The 20,000-nt window shown below is 34.2% G+C and overlaps 1 protein-coding gene and 1 long non-coding RNA gene across 9 annotated transcripts in view; both read left to right on the top strand.

Moving 5' to 3' along the window:
• Nucleotides 1-20,000, top strand: part of LOC125675165 (uncharacterized) — a 79,814-nt gene that overhangs the window by 20,599 nt on the left and 39,215 nt on the right. For all 8 annotated transcript variants that reach the window (XM_056158156.1, XM_056158155.1, XM_056158163.1 and 5 more), the window contains 4 exons: nucleotides 2,049-2,134; nucleotides 3,316-3,442; nucleotides 6,226-6,330; nucleotides 13,041-13,144. In XM_056158156.1, the coding sequence (XP_056014131.1) occupies nucleotides 2,049-2,134; nucleotides 3,316-3,442; nucleotides 6,226-6,330; nucleotides 13,041-13,144 (422 nt within the window). The remainder of the gene's footprint in view (nucleotides 1-2,048; nucleotides 2,135-3,315; nucleotides 3,443-6,225; nucleotides 6,331-13,040; nucleotides 13,145-20,000) is intronic.
• Nucleotides 16,086-19,216, top strand: LOC130052629 (uncharacterized). Its single transcript, XR_008800988.1, has 2 exons — nucleotides 16,086-16,472; nucleotides 18,703-19,216. It is a non-coding gene; the product is annotated as an uncharacterized LOC130052629 (long non-coding RNA).

The following is a 20,000-nucleotide window of genomic DNA, read 5'->3' as shown; positions in this document are numbered from 1 at the left end:
ATTGTCAATGATACATCGTATCATAATTTAGGCCTATCTAACTTATTCAAAAATAATTTAAAATTTAATAATAATTGCACTGTTTATTTTAGAGAAAAAAAAACAACAATGCTATAATTACAGAAGTCTAAAGGAATATACAGACCCTGAAACGTGCTACTACACCTTAAAAACGAAACGAACCGAACCGTTCCGTGCAAGAAACGAACCGTACCGTTCAAGAAACGTACCGTACCGTGCAAAAAACGAACCGTACCGTTCAAGAAACGTACCGTCCCGTTCAAGAAACGAACCGTATCGTTCAAAAAGCGTACCGTACCGTGCAGAAATCGTACAGGATAATATTATGCAAACCCCGCCCCCAAAAGCCCGAAAGCGTACCGTGCAGAAAGCGTGCAATTTATGTCACGTGACCCACTTTTTCAGCCACAGTATATTATTTTCACAATGGCGCCCGATGGGAAAGGAGGTCGTAGACTATCGATGGCTATTCGAAGCATTATCCTCAAACATCACGAAGCTGGGTTAACATTTTTATTGCAAACTATACACTTGCCTTACTTTTCTGTTAATTTTTTTTAATTCAATTTTCAGTGATCAAAAATAAAGTCAGGGAAATGAAAATCGGACTTCGCGTGATAAAGGATAGGAATATATATGTATTATCATCATTTTATTTGATTCAAAGACAAATGCAACAGATATCTAACATTATTAATTATGAATGACTGAATGCTGACAAAAAAGGACGTACAAACTCCACGTGCAGATATCCTGGATCTTTCATAATGTCGATGATAAATCACAATAAATGTGAAGTGCAGAAAATAATCATTGTGTCATTTGCGACTTTAGTGTATTCAAAACAAAATTCACTTCTTCTTAAAAACTTTTCCAATTTAGGCACTGTAATTTATATCCGGAAACTTAATACGCTTTGTTTTTACACTTACGCACGCCCATGTCGGGGAGCAGTTCATGTAACAACTTTTTATAAAATCGTAAATTAATAAATGTCTGATGAGAAATGAAAAACAAATTGAAACGTAATAACAACCATTAAGACTTAGACTTAAGCAAATTCTAAAAACTTTTATTCATAACTTTTATGTACGTTATCAATATGGAATTATTCCATCGAAGCAATCAAAAATAACGTCTCATTTCCCCATGTGCACATTCTAACACAACCACAAATCCTGCAGCCGATAATCAAAGAGCCAAATAAGACCGATCGAGTGAAAACAAACTATTGAAACGTACAATTTATACGAAGTCAAAGCGTTCAGGCCACGCCCACCTCATTAATAAAACGTGCAAACCGTTCACAAAGCGTGCAGCTATTTTTAGCAAACCGTACCGTGCAAGAAGCGAACCGTACCATTCAAGGAGCGTACCGTACCATGCAAGAAACGAACCGTACCGTTCAAGAAACGAACCGTACCGTTCATAAAGCGTACCGAACCGTACCGTGCAACTGGTGTAGTAGCACGTTTCAGGGTCTGTAGCATTACCAAATAGTGTTTAGACAGCGATCCCATGTAAACATTATTTTTTCGCAAATGCAGATTTCATACTTGCTTTCCTCGCTACATTTGGGTCACTATTTGTATGTATTGGTGGCTAATTAAAGATACAAGATTCGGAAAATTTGTCAACATCGAAATAAATGTTATCCATGGGGAATAAAACCCAAGTTTTTAAAAATATCTTAATACTACTTTCACAATAAGTTGATCAATGAAGGTCGTATATGACGTCACTGTACAACGTGACCACCTAAACTAATTAACTAGGCTTTTTTAAATCGGGGCTTATAGATTTATGTCCGTATTGTGGCTATATAATCATCGCAATATTTCGGTGAACTAACTATTACAATTAATTTCTATACGCATAAGGAAGACAAAATGCATGTAATTTTGTATACTTTGAAAACATGAGATGTGTCTTTTAAATGAGCCAGATTTCAGGCTTTGCCTTTGCTTCCTTGAATTTATCAAACATTGATGATTGGATAACATTATTTTTAACATGCCTTATTGTAGAGGAATGGCCTCTAGAGGCAGAGAATCACACTATGACCTGTAATGTAGTAGAATTAAGATGCGGAAATACAAGCAAATTGCCAGATGTAAGTATTTTAGTGAATACTTTTTAAAAATAACTCTTACATTGAATTCCACAAGCTTCAGTAATTAAAGGCCCTTTATTAGCCGAGTTGTGTAGCAAATCTTGGCTTTTAAATTGGCGAAGGATGGGCGTCCAGTCGGGCGGGCGGCATCCACAATTAGCTTGTCCGGTCTCTAACTTTCATACTTTTTGGTGCATCTTTGTGAGACTTACATAACATGATCATATCCAAAATAGGAAGGTTCCTATTCATTTTGAGGTCAAAAGGTCAAAGGTCAAGGTCACTTTGTCACTAACTGCCATAGATTTGAGCTTGTCCGGTCTCTAACTTTCATACTACTAGGGCCATCTTTGTGAAACTTACATAACATGATCACATCCAGAAGAGGAAGGTTCCTATTTATTTTGAGGTCAAAAGATCAAAGGTTAAGGTCTCTTTTTCACTATATACTGTAGATTTGAGCTTGCCTCTTACTTTTATACAATTCATGTACTTGCTGGTGCATGTTTATCAGACTTCAAATCCTGATGACATTCAAAATTCATGTTGCTTTTGAAATCCAAAGGTCAAGGTCATTATCACACCAAATACCTATTGCGGCCATTCAAAGCTTCATACTTATAAACTATATTAAATACTTGCATGTTTTTACTTTGTGAATGCAAGCATGCATAATTTTTCCAACTGCAACTCGGCCATACGTATCTTTGATGCGTTTTAGCGATTTTTTTGGATTTGCATAAACCTAAGTTATCGTTCTTTGCAAGAGTTAGTTATCTTTTCATTAGAGAAGGTGTAATGCGCCATTTTAGTTTTTAGTATGTTGTAGACATTCTTATCTATATAACCACTCAAATTAGTGCTCATTGAGATTGGTAGGGGCTATAGTTTAAGTTTTATCTGACTTACAGCTGCTTCATTAATGTGATGCTGGTAAACCTCTATTTTGCGACCATAAAATCTGGATTATTGCCCACTAATAACAAATGAGAATATAGTTATTTCCTAATTCAAGTACTAAACATATATTGCCCAATAGTTGCTTATGTAATACAGTATATGAAAATGTAATAAATGTGATTCAGCTATTCGGACACCTCATTTATCCACGAGATTTGCTTGGAACCAAAATGTCTGGAATAATTAAGCTCAATGTATGTAAATGACTTCATTCATTTTAGGGCAAGGATTTGGCAGGTTTCACAGATTGCAAGGCTAAGGTATCGAGAACGGATGATGGGGAAAATCCGCTATTAGCTGTGTTTGAGTTAGAAATCAAAAAGGGAACTTCAAGGACAAAAGGACAAGGTGAACTGGATTATAGATACCGTATTTTGCCGAATATAATACGCACTTTTTTTAGAGAATATTTTTGTGCCAGAAAGGGGTGCGTATTATATACCACAATAGGTTTTTGACCTTTTTTAGCTCACCTGAGCTGAAAGCTCAAGTGAGCTTTTCTGATCACCCATACTCCGGCGTCCGTCCGTCCGTCTGTCCGTCCGTCTGTAAACTTTTCACATTTTCAACTTCTTCTCAACAACCACTGGGCCAATTTCAACCAAAGTTGGCACAAAACATCCTTAGGTAAAGGGAATTCTAAATTGTTAAAATAAAGGGCCAGGCCACCTTCCAAGGGGAGATAATCAAGAAAAGGTAAAAATAGAATAGGGTCATTAAAAAATCTTCTTCTCAAGAACCACTGGGCCAGAAAAGATGAAATTTATAGATAAGCTTTATTAGGTAGTGCAGATTCTAAATTGTTGAAATCATGGCCCCCGGGGGTCGGATGGGGCCACAATAGGGGGTCAAAGTTTTACATACAAATATATAGGGAAAATCTTTAAAAATTTTCTTCTCAAGAACCACTGAGCCAGAAAAGCTGAGATTTATATGAAAGCTTCCTTATATAATGCAGATTCTAAATTGTTAAAATCATGGCCCCCGGGGGTCGGATGGGGCCACAATAGGGGGTCAAAGTTTTACATACAAATATATAGGGAAAATCTTTAAAAATCTTCTTCTCAAGAACCACTGAGCCAGAAAAGCTGAGATTTATATGAAAGCTTCCTTATATAATGCAGATTCTAAATTGTTAAAATCATGGCCCCCGGGGGTCGGATGGGGCCACAATAGGGGGTCAAAATTTTACATACAAATATATAGGGAAAATCTTTAAAAATCTTCTTCTCAAGAACCACTGAGCCAGAAAAGCTGAGATTTATATGAAAGCTTCCTTATATAATGCAGATTCTAAATTGTTAAAATCATGGCCCCCGGGGGTCGGATGGGGCCACAATAGGGGGTCAAAGTTTTACATACAAATATATAGGGAAAATCTTTAAAAATATTCTTCTCAAGAACCACTGAACCAGAAAAGCTGAGATTTATATGAAAGCTTCCTTATATAATGCAAATTCTGAATTGTTAAAATCATGGCCCCCGGGGGTCGGATGGGGCCACAATAGGGGGTCAAAATTTTACATACAAATATATAGGGAAAATCTTTAAAAATCTTCTTCTCAAGAACCACTGAGCCAGAATAGCTGAGATTTATACGAAAGCTTCCTTATATAATGCAGATTCTAAATTGTTAAAGTCATGGCCCCCAGGGGTCGGATGGGGCCACAATAGGGGGTCAAAGTTGTTTTTTGTTTTTTGTTTTTTTTGTTTGTTTTTTTTGTTGTTTTTTTTTTGTTGTTGTTGATATAGTGCAGATTAAAGCTCGTTAAAATCATGGACCCCGGGGATTGAATGGGGCCTCAAGGGGGGTATCAAAGTTTTACATACAAATTTATAGGAATAATCTTTTAAAATCTTCTTCTCAAGAACCACTGAACCAGAAAAGCTGAGATTTATATGAAAGCTTCCTGATATAGTGCAGATTATAAATTGCTAAGATCATGGCCCCCGGGGGTCGGATGGGGTCACAATAGGGGGTCAAAGTTTTACATACAAATATATAGAAAAAATCTTTAAAAATCTTCTTCCCAGAACCACTAAGCCAGAAAAGCTGAGATTTATATGAAAGCTTTCTGATATATAGTACAGATTCTAAATTGTTAAAATCCTGGCCCCTGGAGGTCAGATGGGGCCACAATAGGGGATCAAAGTTTTACATACAAATATATATGAAAAATCTTTAAAAATCTTCTTCTCAAGAACCACTAAGCCAGAAAAGCTAATATTTACATGAAAGCTTTCTGACATAGTGCAGATTCAAGTTTGTTCAAATCATGGCCCCTGGGGTAGGATGGGGCTACAAGGGGGGATCAAAGTTTTTCATACAAATATATAGGGACATTCTTTTAGAATCTTCTTCTCAAGAACCACTGAGTCTGAAAAGCTGATATTCACATGAACAGCTTCCTAACATAGAGCAGAGCTAAATTTGTTCAAATCATGGCCCCCTGTTGTAGGATGGGGCCACAATAGGGGATCAAAGTTTTACATACAAATATATAGGAATTTTTTTTAAAAAATCTTCTTCTCAAGAACCACTGAGCCAGAAAAGCTGATATTTACATGAAAGCTTTCTGATATAGTGCAGATTCAAGTTTGTTCAAATCATGGCCCCTGGGGGTAGGATGGGGCCACAAGGGGGGATCAAAGTTTTTCATACAAATATATAGGAAAAATCTTCAAATATCTTCTTCTCGTGAACCATTGGGCCAAAGAAGTTCACATTTACAAGAAAAATTTCTGACATAGTGTAGATTCAAGTTTGCGAAAACTATGGCCTCCAGGGGTAGATTGGGGCCATGATAAGGACTACGGTTTTACATGCAAATATATATAGAAAGTCTTCTGATATGGACCAAGGTGACTCAGGTGAGCGATGTGGCCCATGGGCCTCTTGTTTCCAGATGAAACTCGGCGATTAAGTAGTGTAATATTTCACTCAAAGACCAAGGCTTCGGATACTGTATGCCTTTTCACGTTCACCTATTTATTAACTAGAAAATTCGACCTCAAGAAAATTACTACTGTGGTAAACTAGATATTTCAGAATATATGGCAAATGTAAAGTTTGAATTATCATGACTATTAATTATTTCTGGTATTGTGAATTCCATTGGAAATTATTTCAGATGAAGGTTCTTATATCAAACTTGGTTTTTGGAAGCTGACAGTAGAAGAGACTGTGGAATCTAAAAGTGCTGATGTTTTGGCTCCAACTCGACTTGAAATAGGTGGTATGTAAGAGTCTTATGTTTCATGACATATTAGGATGTATATAGCAATAACTTGAGAACTGAAAGGAATGGACTTTCAGGTTCATATTTGCACCATGGGTTGTTTTAACAGATCAAGACCATTACTTTTTGTGCCACCTTTGATGCAGAGCAACACTTAGGGATCACTTTGTCATCTGTCTCCATTTGTCAGTCGGTCTGCTTTTTGTCATACCTTGCATCTTTGTAGCAGTGACACTATGTGTGGTGGAGTTTTCATTTTAGCATTATAATTATGTTTAATCATTGTGTGATGGTCATCGAATACATTTTGTCGCTTATGATTTGTTGACTTATTTTTGACATTTCAATTTTTTTCCCATTTACTTAATGAATTCTCTGCCTTGATTTTTTTAATTGGCCTCGTTATTACGGATGAATATAAAAGTAGTGACCCTCCTGGACTTTTGTCCTGAACATACATTGTACGTACTATGATTTCCTGTTTCAATTCGTGATATTTGATAAGCCATTCATTCATAATATTTTTATAATACAATTTCATTTCATTTTTATGTTCCCCTAATCTTGAAAAGGGGTCATTATATTGGTTTGCACTTCAATTGGTCGGTAGACCAAGGCTTGTCTGCTCAATATCTTAATAACCCTTTGTTTGACAGACCTCAAACTTTTTCCTACAGAGTAGATGACCCATATTGATTTTGAGGTCAAAAGGTCAATGATCAATCTCCTTGGGACATTGTAAAACATTGTCTGCTCAATATTTTAATTGCCCTATGCTTGACAGACATCAAACTTGGTACACTTGATATAGGTCCCCCTAATTTAAGGAATGGATGTCTCCGTCACAAGGTCAAACTACTCTGGACCACTCAATATCTTAGAACCATTTGCTTAGACGCCAAACTTGGTACACTGGTACCTACTAATAAGTTGATGACTCCCATTAGCTTTCAAGTCACTTGTAAGGTCAAAGACCATGGCTCAAATGATTGGTTATTTGGAAATCTCTGCTCAGTATCTGATGAGAAGTTAAACTTGGTATTGTGGTTGCCCCTGACTAGTAGATACATGAACTTAGATTTTACATAGACTACTTTATTTACAAACACGTCAGAAAGCAAAATTCCCAACAATACAGTTGTAAAGATCGACTGGGAAGGGGGGCGGGGATAAAGGTTGTGCATTGTTAATTCTTGGGAGCATTACATATTATTTAAAAAATAACAATAACAGTGCTCATAAACATTTAGTTTGAAAATTAAGTGAAAACAACATACCTGCCAACCAAATCATGCAGATAACTGCATGACCACAAAATATCCAAACAACAGCAGTTTAAATGATTGTTTGATTGTTTTGCTGTTTTCCGTCACACTCAACAATTTTTAAGTTATCTAGTGGCACCCAGTTTTTATTGGTAGAAGAGAGAACCCAGATACAATGTACCTGGGAAGAGACCACTGACTTTTCCAAAAGTAAACTGGGAAACTTTCTCACTTACCTGCGGAGTGGGATTCGAACCCGCGGTGATAGCGTGATGCTCTAACCACTCAGCCACGGAGGCCCCAAGTCCAACATAGAAATAAATAGAAACTTAATTTATTTATTATGTCTTCTTTTAAAACTTATTCTTTTAATTGAACTATAGTTTTTAAAATCGATAAGATATATTATTTGTTTCATTTAAAATCCTTTAAAAATCTCCTGACAGTGTCCGAAATTAAACGTCTTCATTTATTTTCATGGCGTTGAAGAAGTTTAATTTTGGACACTCATTGCCACCATCGTATTTCATTAATCTATTTATTATCAATGGAAAATACTGTTTTAAAGAGTTTTGAATTAAATGAATATGATAATAATATAAATTAAAGATGATTTAACTTAGCGAATTACTAGTATTTACGTTGATATCAATAAATACAACTGAAGGACAAGTCACTCTCAAATTCAAATACTACTAGTCACCAACATTCAATCCGGGGTCATGCATTTTTACTGTTTTACACTTGAAATCTTTGCACATACAGGAAGTAGTCAAAGGTATGGAAAACCACCAAAAGTTCTGTAGTATCGAACAGTAACATTGTGTGAAGTGCTTTATTTTGAATCGTATTTTGTTTATTTATTGAACTGTCCGAAATTAACCGACTGTCTGAAATTACTCGAATATCCCCTACTGCATGGTATGGAGGAGAAAACATGAGCAGGAACAACTAGCCATTATAAATTGCACTTTGAACATTGAGGAAAAAGATGGAGAAAAGAATCAACATCGATGTGACCAATGTCATTGTGGTATATAATACAAAAATAATGACTGTTGTGCTCAAGAACAAGTAGGAAAGTGACCATACCCTTTTATATGAAAAAAAAACAACAACTATAAAACACTCCTCTTTGATCCATTGTAAAGGAGTAGGTACAGTTTCTAAAGTCATTTGGCCCAAAATATCGATGATTTCACTTGGAGCTTAAACACTGACATTGAAATGAGGAATAGATTAGCAAACCCAAAATCCGCTCAGTTTGATCAGCAAAATGATTTGTGTCATATGACGAGAGTTAGAAGTTGGCATAAAATTGCATAAATGCCATTTTCAATGAAAATAGCCACAAATTCAAGGGGTTTTCCTTTCAGAAAACATACAGTGCATGCGTCGAGCAAATTCATATTCAAGTATGTTTTTCATCTTAAAACAATACACAATATATATCATTTTCATTTTGCTCGACAAATGCGCACATCTTTTCCTGAGCAATAATATGTATGATATTTGGCAGTTTTCAGGCTTATTTTGAAAAAAAGGCGGGGAATGTCTTATTCATGATGTTATAATGCCATCCAATTAGGAATACCATAATGATTTTGTTGACATAGTATACCTGGCATATATTTTACTTTCTTAAAACGCTGATTAAGGTTAATTCCAGACACATTTTATAGAGAGAAATTTTTTGGGCCTTTTCATGTATACAATCGTACCTTGTTCTTATAGGAAAATATTAGATCCCTGGTCAGAACAATGTGTACATCATTAAATGTTAATGAAGTGTATTACAAAATTTCAAGGCTATCAGATACACCATATAGGAGAAGTATTCAGATAGGAGGAGGAGTGTTCACAAGCTATTTTACATTCTCCACCCCTCTTAGATCCACTATAACTTAGGAAAATAATTGGATCCTTCTGTCCCAACAATATGCACATCTACAAATGACAATGAAGCCTCTCCCTCTTAGATCCACTATAACTTTTAGGAAAATAATTGGATCCGCCTGTCCTGGCAATATTCACATCTAATATTTACAATGAAGCAATTGTACAAAGTTTCATGTCTATCCGATAACCCAAATAGGAGGAGAAATTCTACATCCTCCACCCCTCATAGATCCACCATAACTTTTAGGAAAATAATTGGATCCTTACGTCCCAACAATATATTCACAATACAAAGGGCAATGAAGCATTTTAAAGTTTTACAGGAGGTGACACGTTCACAAGAATTTGTGACAGACAAATGTGCAGCCTGATAGACGGACGGACAGACAGAAAGTACAAAAACAATATGTCTTCCCCTGGAAGAGGGGAGACATAATAAAGCAGTTGCACAGCCTTAAAATGTACAGAATCAAGAACAGTATAGTTCCTCCTGCCATCTTCACACTGGGTCTGGGTCCATAGAATTGGGAAATACAAATAATGATGCGTAAAATGTTCAAATTGGAAATTTTGAAAAGTACATGTATGACTTTGTGCTTATTAATCAATAAAAGTGAGGAAAAAAAATGTTTCGATGCAATTTAATGATCACTAAGGAAACATGATAATTATATTTGATTCATAGGAAAATCTTTGACGAAGATCTTTAAGTACCTTTCAGAATCTCTGTCTAAAAACATTCTTATAGTTGAATGCATTGTATTCATATTCTACACATGTTGAACACAGTAATCATTTTATAAGATTAATACTATCAGGTAATCGTATTTATATTGACATTTTATTTAATTAATGTTAGTGGGGCGAAAATGGTCAGTTAAATTAATATTAAATGTGTAAACAATAGAAATTTTTAACTTCTTGATAACTATCATTCCAGTTCTTTTCATATTTGGTATGAAGCATCTTTGGAACAAGGGGGACTTAAATTGTAAATTTCAGGATTCCTGCACCCCTGGGGCCTTAGGGGTGGGGCAAATACTGCCCAAAATTGGCAAATTCTTAAAATTCTTATCTAGAGCTGCACGTATATGATAAAGAAAAATTAAATGCATAGTGATGTAGAGCAGGAAGGCCTATACCAAAATTTGAAATTCATATCCCAGGGCAGGCCCAAACTCGCTATATAGTGTTTATGTGTAAAACACTTAAAGATGACATCTTCTTTCGTTATTGATACTAAATTGAAATAAATGGGTATTTAGAAAGAGCAGGTATTCCTTTACCAAAATTGTTAGTTTGGTGATCCTTGGGGAAGGGGTTCTGACCCCAGGATGGGGTCAAATTTAGTATATAGTGTTCATGTGTAAGTTTGCTGATACTGTATGAAATTATGAAATCTAAATGCATAATTAGGAATAGCAGAAAAGGATGTACAAAAAATGTGAATTTCACAACCCACTGCCTGGATTTGACTCTAGGATGGGTCCAAATTACTGGGTAGTAATATCTTTTAATGTGAATGCATCTATTATATTATGTAAAGCCTTTCATCAATGTATGCACTTTTGAGGGCATTAAAGTTTTAGGAACAGACCTTCTTTTATACTGTTGCTGAACTTTAGAATTTAGTTAACTTAGATATTCAGAACAGGAACTTTTTTCTAGATTTCATAGCCCTTGGGAGTATATTGATACTTTTTCTATAGCACTCAGGTGACTGATAAGGCCTGTAGGCCTCTTGTTTAATTGTTAAAAGGAGTTCATTCTAAATAAAATTTATTTATTATATTCAGATGTTCTTGCCTGTGTATTAATTTAAACAAAGTTGAACATTATTACGGAGAGACTGAAATTTCTGGGGATGTTTTTTTCTTGATCTGAAGTCTGCTTTTACCAATCCTGCTTTACCACTCATTGAGGAAATTCAAACGGTTCATCCTTCAGGGTTTGACACTAAGGCACGTCCGACCGACCGAGTCTACTAAATGATAAGTCCGGCCGGGTAAAATGTCGATAACTAGTCCCACTGGTCGTGTTGAATAGATGAATAAGAAACTTTACTTTAAATCATAAGATATTTTATTCTTACCCCCCCCCCCCCCCCTCCTCCCAATACCTGTTAAGAGTTTGCAAGCAATTTTGAACCGATTGATGACATAATCTTTATTTTCAGTTCTACTAGTCACTGTCGGAATTGATGTTTTAGGACATTTATTCAAATACTTTGAATGTAAAAGGGACTGGTTCACGTTGAACAGAAAAAAAGGAAAAGGTTGGGATGAAACAAAGCAGAAAAAAAAATAAAACGGTTGAGGTCATTTTATTTTAGCAAATGGACTTAATGAATTTCTGCGCCGGATAGAATTTAAAGAAACAGAAAATGCGTTTAATTGAAAATAAAATCATCAAATTGAATTACGAGACTTAAGATGTTTTAGAGACTATTAAATACTTTTTATTTCAAACTTCATTTAAATTAGGTATTTATATATGAAGAAATCCCCAGGTTTTTTTTTTCTGGAAAGTTGGTCAGGGCTAGTGGATGTAAGGTCAGGTCTATTAAATATCATTTGAAGTAGCCTGACTGGTCTAGTGCTCAAAAAAGTAAATGTCAAACCCTGTCCTTGTATAAGAACTGCTTTTGAAACGATTGCAATGTTTTGAACTGTCCTTTTTCAATATGTTTATTTGTGTAATATTTGAATTTCAATATTAATCATACTAACAAGTAAACAATATACGTGTTCTGAAATACTCAGCAAATCACTGCAGGTATCTATAATCAACGATAAATTAATTTAAAAATGTCAGTATATGGGTGCATATTTTATATGAAGGATTGATAGACTTGATCATAAATATAATATTTCTATCACAGGTAAGTCTTTACGATCAAACATTTTATCTGAACAGTTCATTATAGCGCCACTCAAGATTTTTCATATAACGTAGCGATCGTAGTTTTCTCAGGAATGCCGATCACTTTTTACATATTTTATAATTGTGCACAGGAAAACAAATCAATTAATATAAATTATTTATTACTCGCTCTATGTATGGAATTTTAAGGACACTTGTTTGAAAAAAAAGATTGAAAATTTGGGAAATATTGGTGAATTTTTTTACATTGGGAATGGGTTTGGTAACAGACCCAAAAATAAGCCAGGAAAACCCTGATGGAGTGCAATGCTATTCTAACAGGACTTGATAATGCTAGGCAAGTTCCATTTGTGACGGTTTGAGGGAATGAACGGTTGATCGAGAACAAACGGTTTTTGATAGGAACAGAACACTTTTGTGTGGGAATGGAGTGCTGAAAGGTTCAACAGAATTTCAGTTGCTATGGGAACGGAATGATTTTGATTGAGATTGGAATGGTTCATTCAGTGTAGTACACTTAAGGGATTGTATAAGACTTTCTCCTTGTATATTACAAAATGGCGTGAGAGTATGTGTTGTGGCCCCTTGGGCCTTTAAAACTTTGAATACATGTGTATGTTTTTTGAATTAATAAATATTTGAGTTTTCTATTTTAAACAGAATCACTGACTGTGAGAAAAAAAGATAAAAAGGATGGAGGTCAAAGAGGACTAGGACTAGTTTGCCTGGTTTTATTACTTTTCCCTGGACTAGTTTCTGGAACAGTAAGTTGAGAAAAGTCTTCCGCTCAATAACTATCAAGTGAGCTTTTATTATATTTCATCAAGTTTTGCCTGGCGTCAGTGTATACATCTACACCTTCATATTTCTGTCTGAGTGTCCGTCTGTCTGGTATAAACGTTTTACGTTTTTATCTTCTCAAGAACTACAGGAGTAACTTCAGTCTTGCCACAAAACATCAATGGGTAAAGATCGAGGTTTCATTATGTTCAAACCATTGGTCAGCCATCCCTCCAAATTTGATATCAGTTTAAGTAACAAACAGTTTGATTGTTTGACAGACATATGTTTTGCACACTAAAATGGCCGGTCAAAAGGTGATAGGAGAAAAAAAACTTACATCTGGGTTCTTCATCAATGTGAAACGTACAGCGAACGATGACATCTATCACAAGGTTGACCCCTTAACATAGCAGAGTGATTAGCACATTTTCTGTAAATTAGCAACATATAATATTACATTTTCTATTTAGTTTAGTGTTATTTACCTATAATAAAGTAAATATTTTCTGAAAGGTTAGATTGTAAACTTTCTGAAAAGGACATTCAAAAAGTTATTTCTGTTGCCATGGCAACAACAACTGAGTAATACTGTGGAAATTCATCTTGAAAGCCATGTTTTAGCTTCTACTATTAATATGAAACTGATAATGAAATCATAATAATGTTATCAAATATGGAAAATGTTTTTGGGGACACTTCATAGTAGATGACACTATAGATATAGTCAGGCCAGTTTGTATAATGTTTGTCTTCTCGATCAGCTTAAACTTCTGTTGATTCATTGTGACCCTGATCCAAATGGAGTCCAACTACTATTCAGTTTATACTAAGATATCACAAATATAAGTTAGCTGTTTATTTTTTGTCAAAAGGTCAAGGTCATAGACCATTTACTATGATAGGGCAAATTATCAAAATCATGATAAAATGCTAATACACCTGGACCCATATTTACTAAAGTTCGTAGACGTAGACGTAAACGTAGGATTTACGTCTGACTTAAGATTAGAGTTACGTACTCGTGAATTGGTATTTACAAAACCGTTCGTAGCCGCAAACGTAACTTACGATGTACGATTGCATGTACGCGTGCGCAGTGGCTATTTTCACTTCGAAGCGTAAAAAGTGTGAATTTGCTCATTTACTTTGAATTCCCTGCGCTACCGCCGCATTATGACGAAAAAGAACACAGAACTTTGTGAAAAAGCAACGAATTTCAACGTATACGTATGCCTGCCAACGGCATGTCGATCAACTGTACCGTTATTCAGTGTTGTTTACAAATCCAAATGTAAGGTTCATCAAATTTAACGCATTTGACTTGTGCATGGATCTGCGATGCTGTAGGTGTTCAAAAAGAAGTCGGCATGGACTGACAAGTAAGTTAAGTTGTTTGTGTAGTAATAACCTTAAATGTTTTACCACTGACTACTCGTCACTAGGCCCCTAAATAATGTTAAATTGACTTCAAGGGGATTCAGTACATGACACACATGGTAAAATCACAGTCCCTTATTCATTTTGTTCTCAACCTATGTAGCTGCTATAATGCCTGGATCTTAATTTCTAAATAGTGAGCACATATACATATGTGTTAGTTATTTACAATTTGATATGTGCCCACTATTAACACATTAAGACACAAGCTCATTTGTGTACATTGTTACTTCAAACTTTTGACAATACCACAATTGAAATTCAAAATTATTTATCCCATTTTTTTAATTTCATGACTGGGACAACATCAAAGCAGTATCATAGCTACCTGTACACAAGTACGCACATGCTTTCACATCATTTCGCAAAAAGAAAAACAAGAATATTGGTGAAAAATGAATCTAAAATATACATTATATATACAGGCACTAATTCTAAAATGTGTGATTTGTACGTGCCCCTCTATTGCATGGTTATAAAATATGAAATTATTATTGTTTTAACAATATATACTCTGGGTGAACAGGTAGATAGGATGAATGGACTTGGTACCAGATGAGAACAGTTACAGTCTCTTTTAGCATCATTTCAATACTTTTCATTTCCATTAGTGGAACTCTTCAAATTAAAGGCGCGTAAAGTCGTGCTACCGGGACAACATACGTAAACATTACTTAGGCATACATAATATAAATTATGGTATCGGATACATATTTTATATAACCGACTTGAACCACAACATTGATTAAAATTCTAAAGTCAAATTCAGGAATTGATTATTCTTACAAGAAAACAGATGAACTTATTAAACTATGTGAGGGAGTGCAGGTACTAAATTTGCCAAATCTGACCGATATAAAGCACCAATCACAAGAAGAACTGTGAAGGGAAAAACCTATATGCACATCCAACACAAAACTTTTAATGTGAGTAATATGGTTTTAAAGTTATTCTGTCAGACTATGAAGACATTCTATTTTATCATACAATTAGGAGAGGTTCATATGACATGGACTTGGTAATCGTACACGAACCCCCCCCCCCTTCAATTTCCATATTTTAGAACAAGTTATATATATGCCAAGCTGCATTTTTAAAGACGTTTATCACACTAATTAACACAACTAATGCGTTTCCAAACTGCATTTAAGCTATTTTGAAAATTACAAAATATTGATGGATTTAGGACAAAGATGTTTGGAATTTTTAAAATAGGTGTGGTGGAGTTTAAAAACATGTAACATTTTTAATAAGATTGTGTTAGAATATATATTTGAAATATGAAGTTTGACCAATGGTTATTTTATTTAAAAATACACCATGTATTTTAACTCTTAAAAGGGGGGGGGGGGGGGTGCTATGACCGTTTCGTTTATAGTCTCGCTTATTTCGTTTATGTCCCAGTAATCTCGCACTTGCTCGCGAGACTTGTGCATTTTCTTACCACTGACGCACAAGAGTCATCAAAGCGTGATAACTCTAACGAGCTGGTAATGAGAAGTATTATATTGCTTGTGCACATCCATACGTGCAAAACTTTCAGAAAATATTGTGAAACGTACAAAATCGCATTCAAATACAGTTGTACAACTGTGTGAAGTCAGTGTTAATTTATTTAATGTAGAATAACATTGACTATATATTAATTGGAGATATTAGGTGTGATATACATGTAACATGCACTAGATATCCAAGTTAGCTGACCTCTTTTATTTTTCAAAGGGTCATAAAGGTGGTCAAGAAATAAATTGCCATCAGACAGCAGCATTCCTTGATTTAGATGCATTTCTCTTCATGCCCTCTCCTGAAAGATTGTCCATGATGCCTCAGGGTTAGGATTGGGATGCAAGATGTACAGTACATATATATGATGTAAGTATATCCACTGTTTGTACACATTTAATCATTGCTGTACTTACAAAGTTTTAAAAAATCCAAAACAAATTATTGTACATGATGTAATGATTTTTGTAATGCATTGATGATTAAATCCTTAGGCAAAGATTTAAGAACATACATTTATGAGTTTTTATGATCAAAGTTTGTCCATTTTGCAAGTTTTGTACCTGTCTGTCTAAGCATATCTTCACCTTTTTGGCAAATAGAAATTTAACCAATCTAAGGACATACACTATGTTTCTTTGAAATTATTTTTTATCTCCTCGATATTAAAAATTCTTGCATGATTTCCAAAATAATAGCTGTAATTTTGTCACCAAAATTTTAAATCAACACTCAATAAAAATTGCTCTATATCATATATTTCTGATCAGTAATAACACATGTATTCAGTTATTTGAAACACCTTTTAATCTCAAAGCAAGCAAATGAATATATGTAATTTTGGTGATTAAATAATTATTATCTTGCAAGCCAATAATTCTTCTTTATATATTTCTTTACACTAAAAGCGGTTATCAAATGTACTTTTATTAGGTCACCTGAGTTTACTCAGGAACCTATTGCAATTAGTTTTCATTCGTCGTGCGTTAACAATTGAACATTTTTAACTTCTTAATAACTACCAGTCCAATTCTTTTCAAATTTGGTATGAAGCATCATTGGGACAAGGGGGACCAATTTTCAAAAATCTTCTTATCAAGAAACACACATATATAAGAAAAACTAAATGCATAGTGATGTAGAGCAGGCAGGCCTCTACCAAAATTGTAAATTTCATGATCCCCGAGGTAGGGGTTTTGACCCCAGGGCGGGGCAAATCTTGTTATATAGTGTTTATGTGTATAAAACACTTAAATTACATCTTCTTTAATGTGTATAAAACACTTAAATTACATCTTCTTTAATGCTATTGATACTAAATTGAAACTAAATGGATAGAGCAGGTAGTCTTTTACCAAAATTGTAAATTTGATTTCCCCCAGAGTAAGGGTTTTGACCCCAGGGTGGGGCCAAACTTAGTATATAGTATTTATGTGTAAGTTTGCTGATACTGTATAAAATATAAATGCAGAAAAGGATGTACAAAAAATGGTGAATTTCACAACCCAGGGTTACGACTTTAAGATGAGTCCAAATTAGTCATATCTTTTAATGTTTTCATGTGAATACACCTATTTAAAGCCTTTCATCAGTGTATGCACTTTGAGGGATGTGAAGTTTTAAGAACACATCTTGTTTTATACTGTTGCTGAACATTAGAATATAATTAGCTTAGATATTTAGAACAGGAAATTTTTTCTAGATTTCATAGTCCATGGAAGTAATGATACTTTTCCACTAGTATTCAGGTGACCGATAAGGCCTGTGGGCCTCTTGTTAGGTTTCTGTTGTTTGTTTTTTTTATTTTACTAAAGAAATATTTTTATTAGTCAGTAATACATATTCCTTTGTCATTGGGAGATTTTGAGAGATAAAAATGGTTGCCATCACTTTCACAGCAAATATGCCCCTTTAAATTTATAATGTTGTACTACCATGTATTATATGTCAGCCTGAGTAGCTTAGTGCAAAGGTACCAGGTTCAATACTCAATTTTGCTAAAGATTTTTCTCACCTTCTTTGCTACAGTAAAATCCCATTCATATACCTTACTGCAGTACATATCAGCTGATTTTACATTTTTACTTGCCACAACCAGGGACTATCAAAATATGTTAACTCTAGACTAATTAAACCTGAGAATTTTGTAGAAAGAAAATAGAATGCAAGTGAATTGTACCTGAAATATCACAAAAATTTATCTTTTATTTATAAACGTGAATGACCTTAACTGAAACTTACCATTCTTGGTTAAAAAGTATTTTTTTCTGGTTTGGAAAGAAGCCAATTTCATTACAAGGGGAATGGTTAATGAAAAAATACTAAAGTTGACCTTGGGGTCATTTGAAATCTTTTTCTTAATATGGGCTCTTGGGTTATAAATCATTAAAATTAGAAATTGTAGGTGATACTTAATGATATTTTCCCAGATATGGTGTACGGTAGATAAATATAATGTAAATAAAATCAGTATTATCACAATTTTACAGTTTATTTAACTAACAATTATGTTGCATGTATTTTTCAAGACTTATGAAATTTGATTGCAGTGTAATGACAGTTGTTTATTTAAATCAGTGTAATACTATTATTTTTCTAGGTCTATGGGTACATTGCTGTAATGGCCTGAAAAATCTTTTGCGAAACCGAGAAATGTTCATCTTCCATTGCCTTGATTGTGTAAAAGGACGAGCAGAGGAATGATTCAAAAATATATGGCAGGATTGAGAATCTAACCCATGACCCGTAGTCTGGTACTCTACCCACTGATCAATCCATGCTGATGGTCCATCTGCTACATTGATGTCATCTTATATATTTATTTATTCATTTATATCATATGGACATTTAAAAGTTGACAGTAAAATAAAAAAAAGTTTGATATTCAGCAAAATAAAATTTGTTACAATACATGTTTAAGAAATTAAGTACATGTACATGCATTGTTATGCATACAATTATGTACATGTAATTATATTTGTTAATAGATAACTTTTTAGATGAATTTTCATGTTGTTATTGATATTGACATGTACATGTATTACTTCCATTTCTAGAATGATTTTAACATCTTGATATTAAAAAGATGACATAATAAATAAATCTTAAATATTTGTCAACAAAGTTGTCTGGTGGGTTAAAATTTGTAAAGAGGAGCATTAGTACATATGTCAGTTTAATGTGAGAAGCCTTCAGAATGAACTTTTATCAGTGAGATTTTTGTAAATTGGAGGAGGGGGGGGGGATGGGCTTCAACAAAATAATATGTATGTTGAAGGCATCATCCTTGGAGTTTGGTAATATACACTGCAAAGACTTTTACCTAGCTGATCACATATAAAGGTCAATTACATACAAATCATGAATGGTAGAAAGATTCATATATATGCATTATCAATGAAGGTTTGACTCCTGTAAGATTATAGTTAAAGGAAATGGCACTCTGAAAGACTGAAAGTCTACACATGACTACACTAGTAGGCATCACAATTGCTCTCTGAAACAAATTACACAAAATTGTATTCTTGGAATGAAATGCATATCTTTTTTTTTTTTAAAGAAATATTTATTTAGAGGCTCATTTCCCTGTTGTGTAAGTTACAATGTAACAAATAGTTATTTGGACTACCAATATTTGCTTATAACCACAAAGAAAAGATCACATATCTATAAGTAGAAATGGTTTTTCTATAGCTGTCAATCACCATGTATTCTTGTACACACAGTGACTCTCTTCTTTTCAAATCTAAAACATTGCATGTTTGATTGCATATATATACATTAATTCTACCATGTTTGGAAAATTAAAAAAAATGTATTTCCCTGAAAGATGCTAGACCTACCCTGTATAATAAGATAAATGGCAAATATTCTTTTTTTTTTTAAATAACCTGCATG

This window comes from Ostrea edulis, chromosome 3 (genome assembly GCF_947568905.1).
Source record: "Ostrea edulis chromosome 3, xbOstEdul1.1, whole genome shotgun sequence".
Taxonomy (NCBI): Eukaryota; Metazoa; Mollusca; class Bivalvia; order Ostreida; family Ostreidae; genus Ostrea; species Ostrea edulis.
This window is presented reverse-complemented; position numbering and strand designations above follow the sequence as displayed.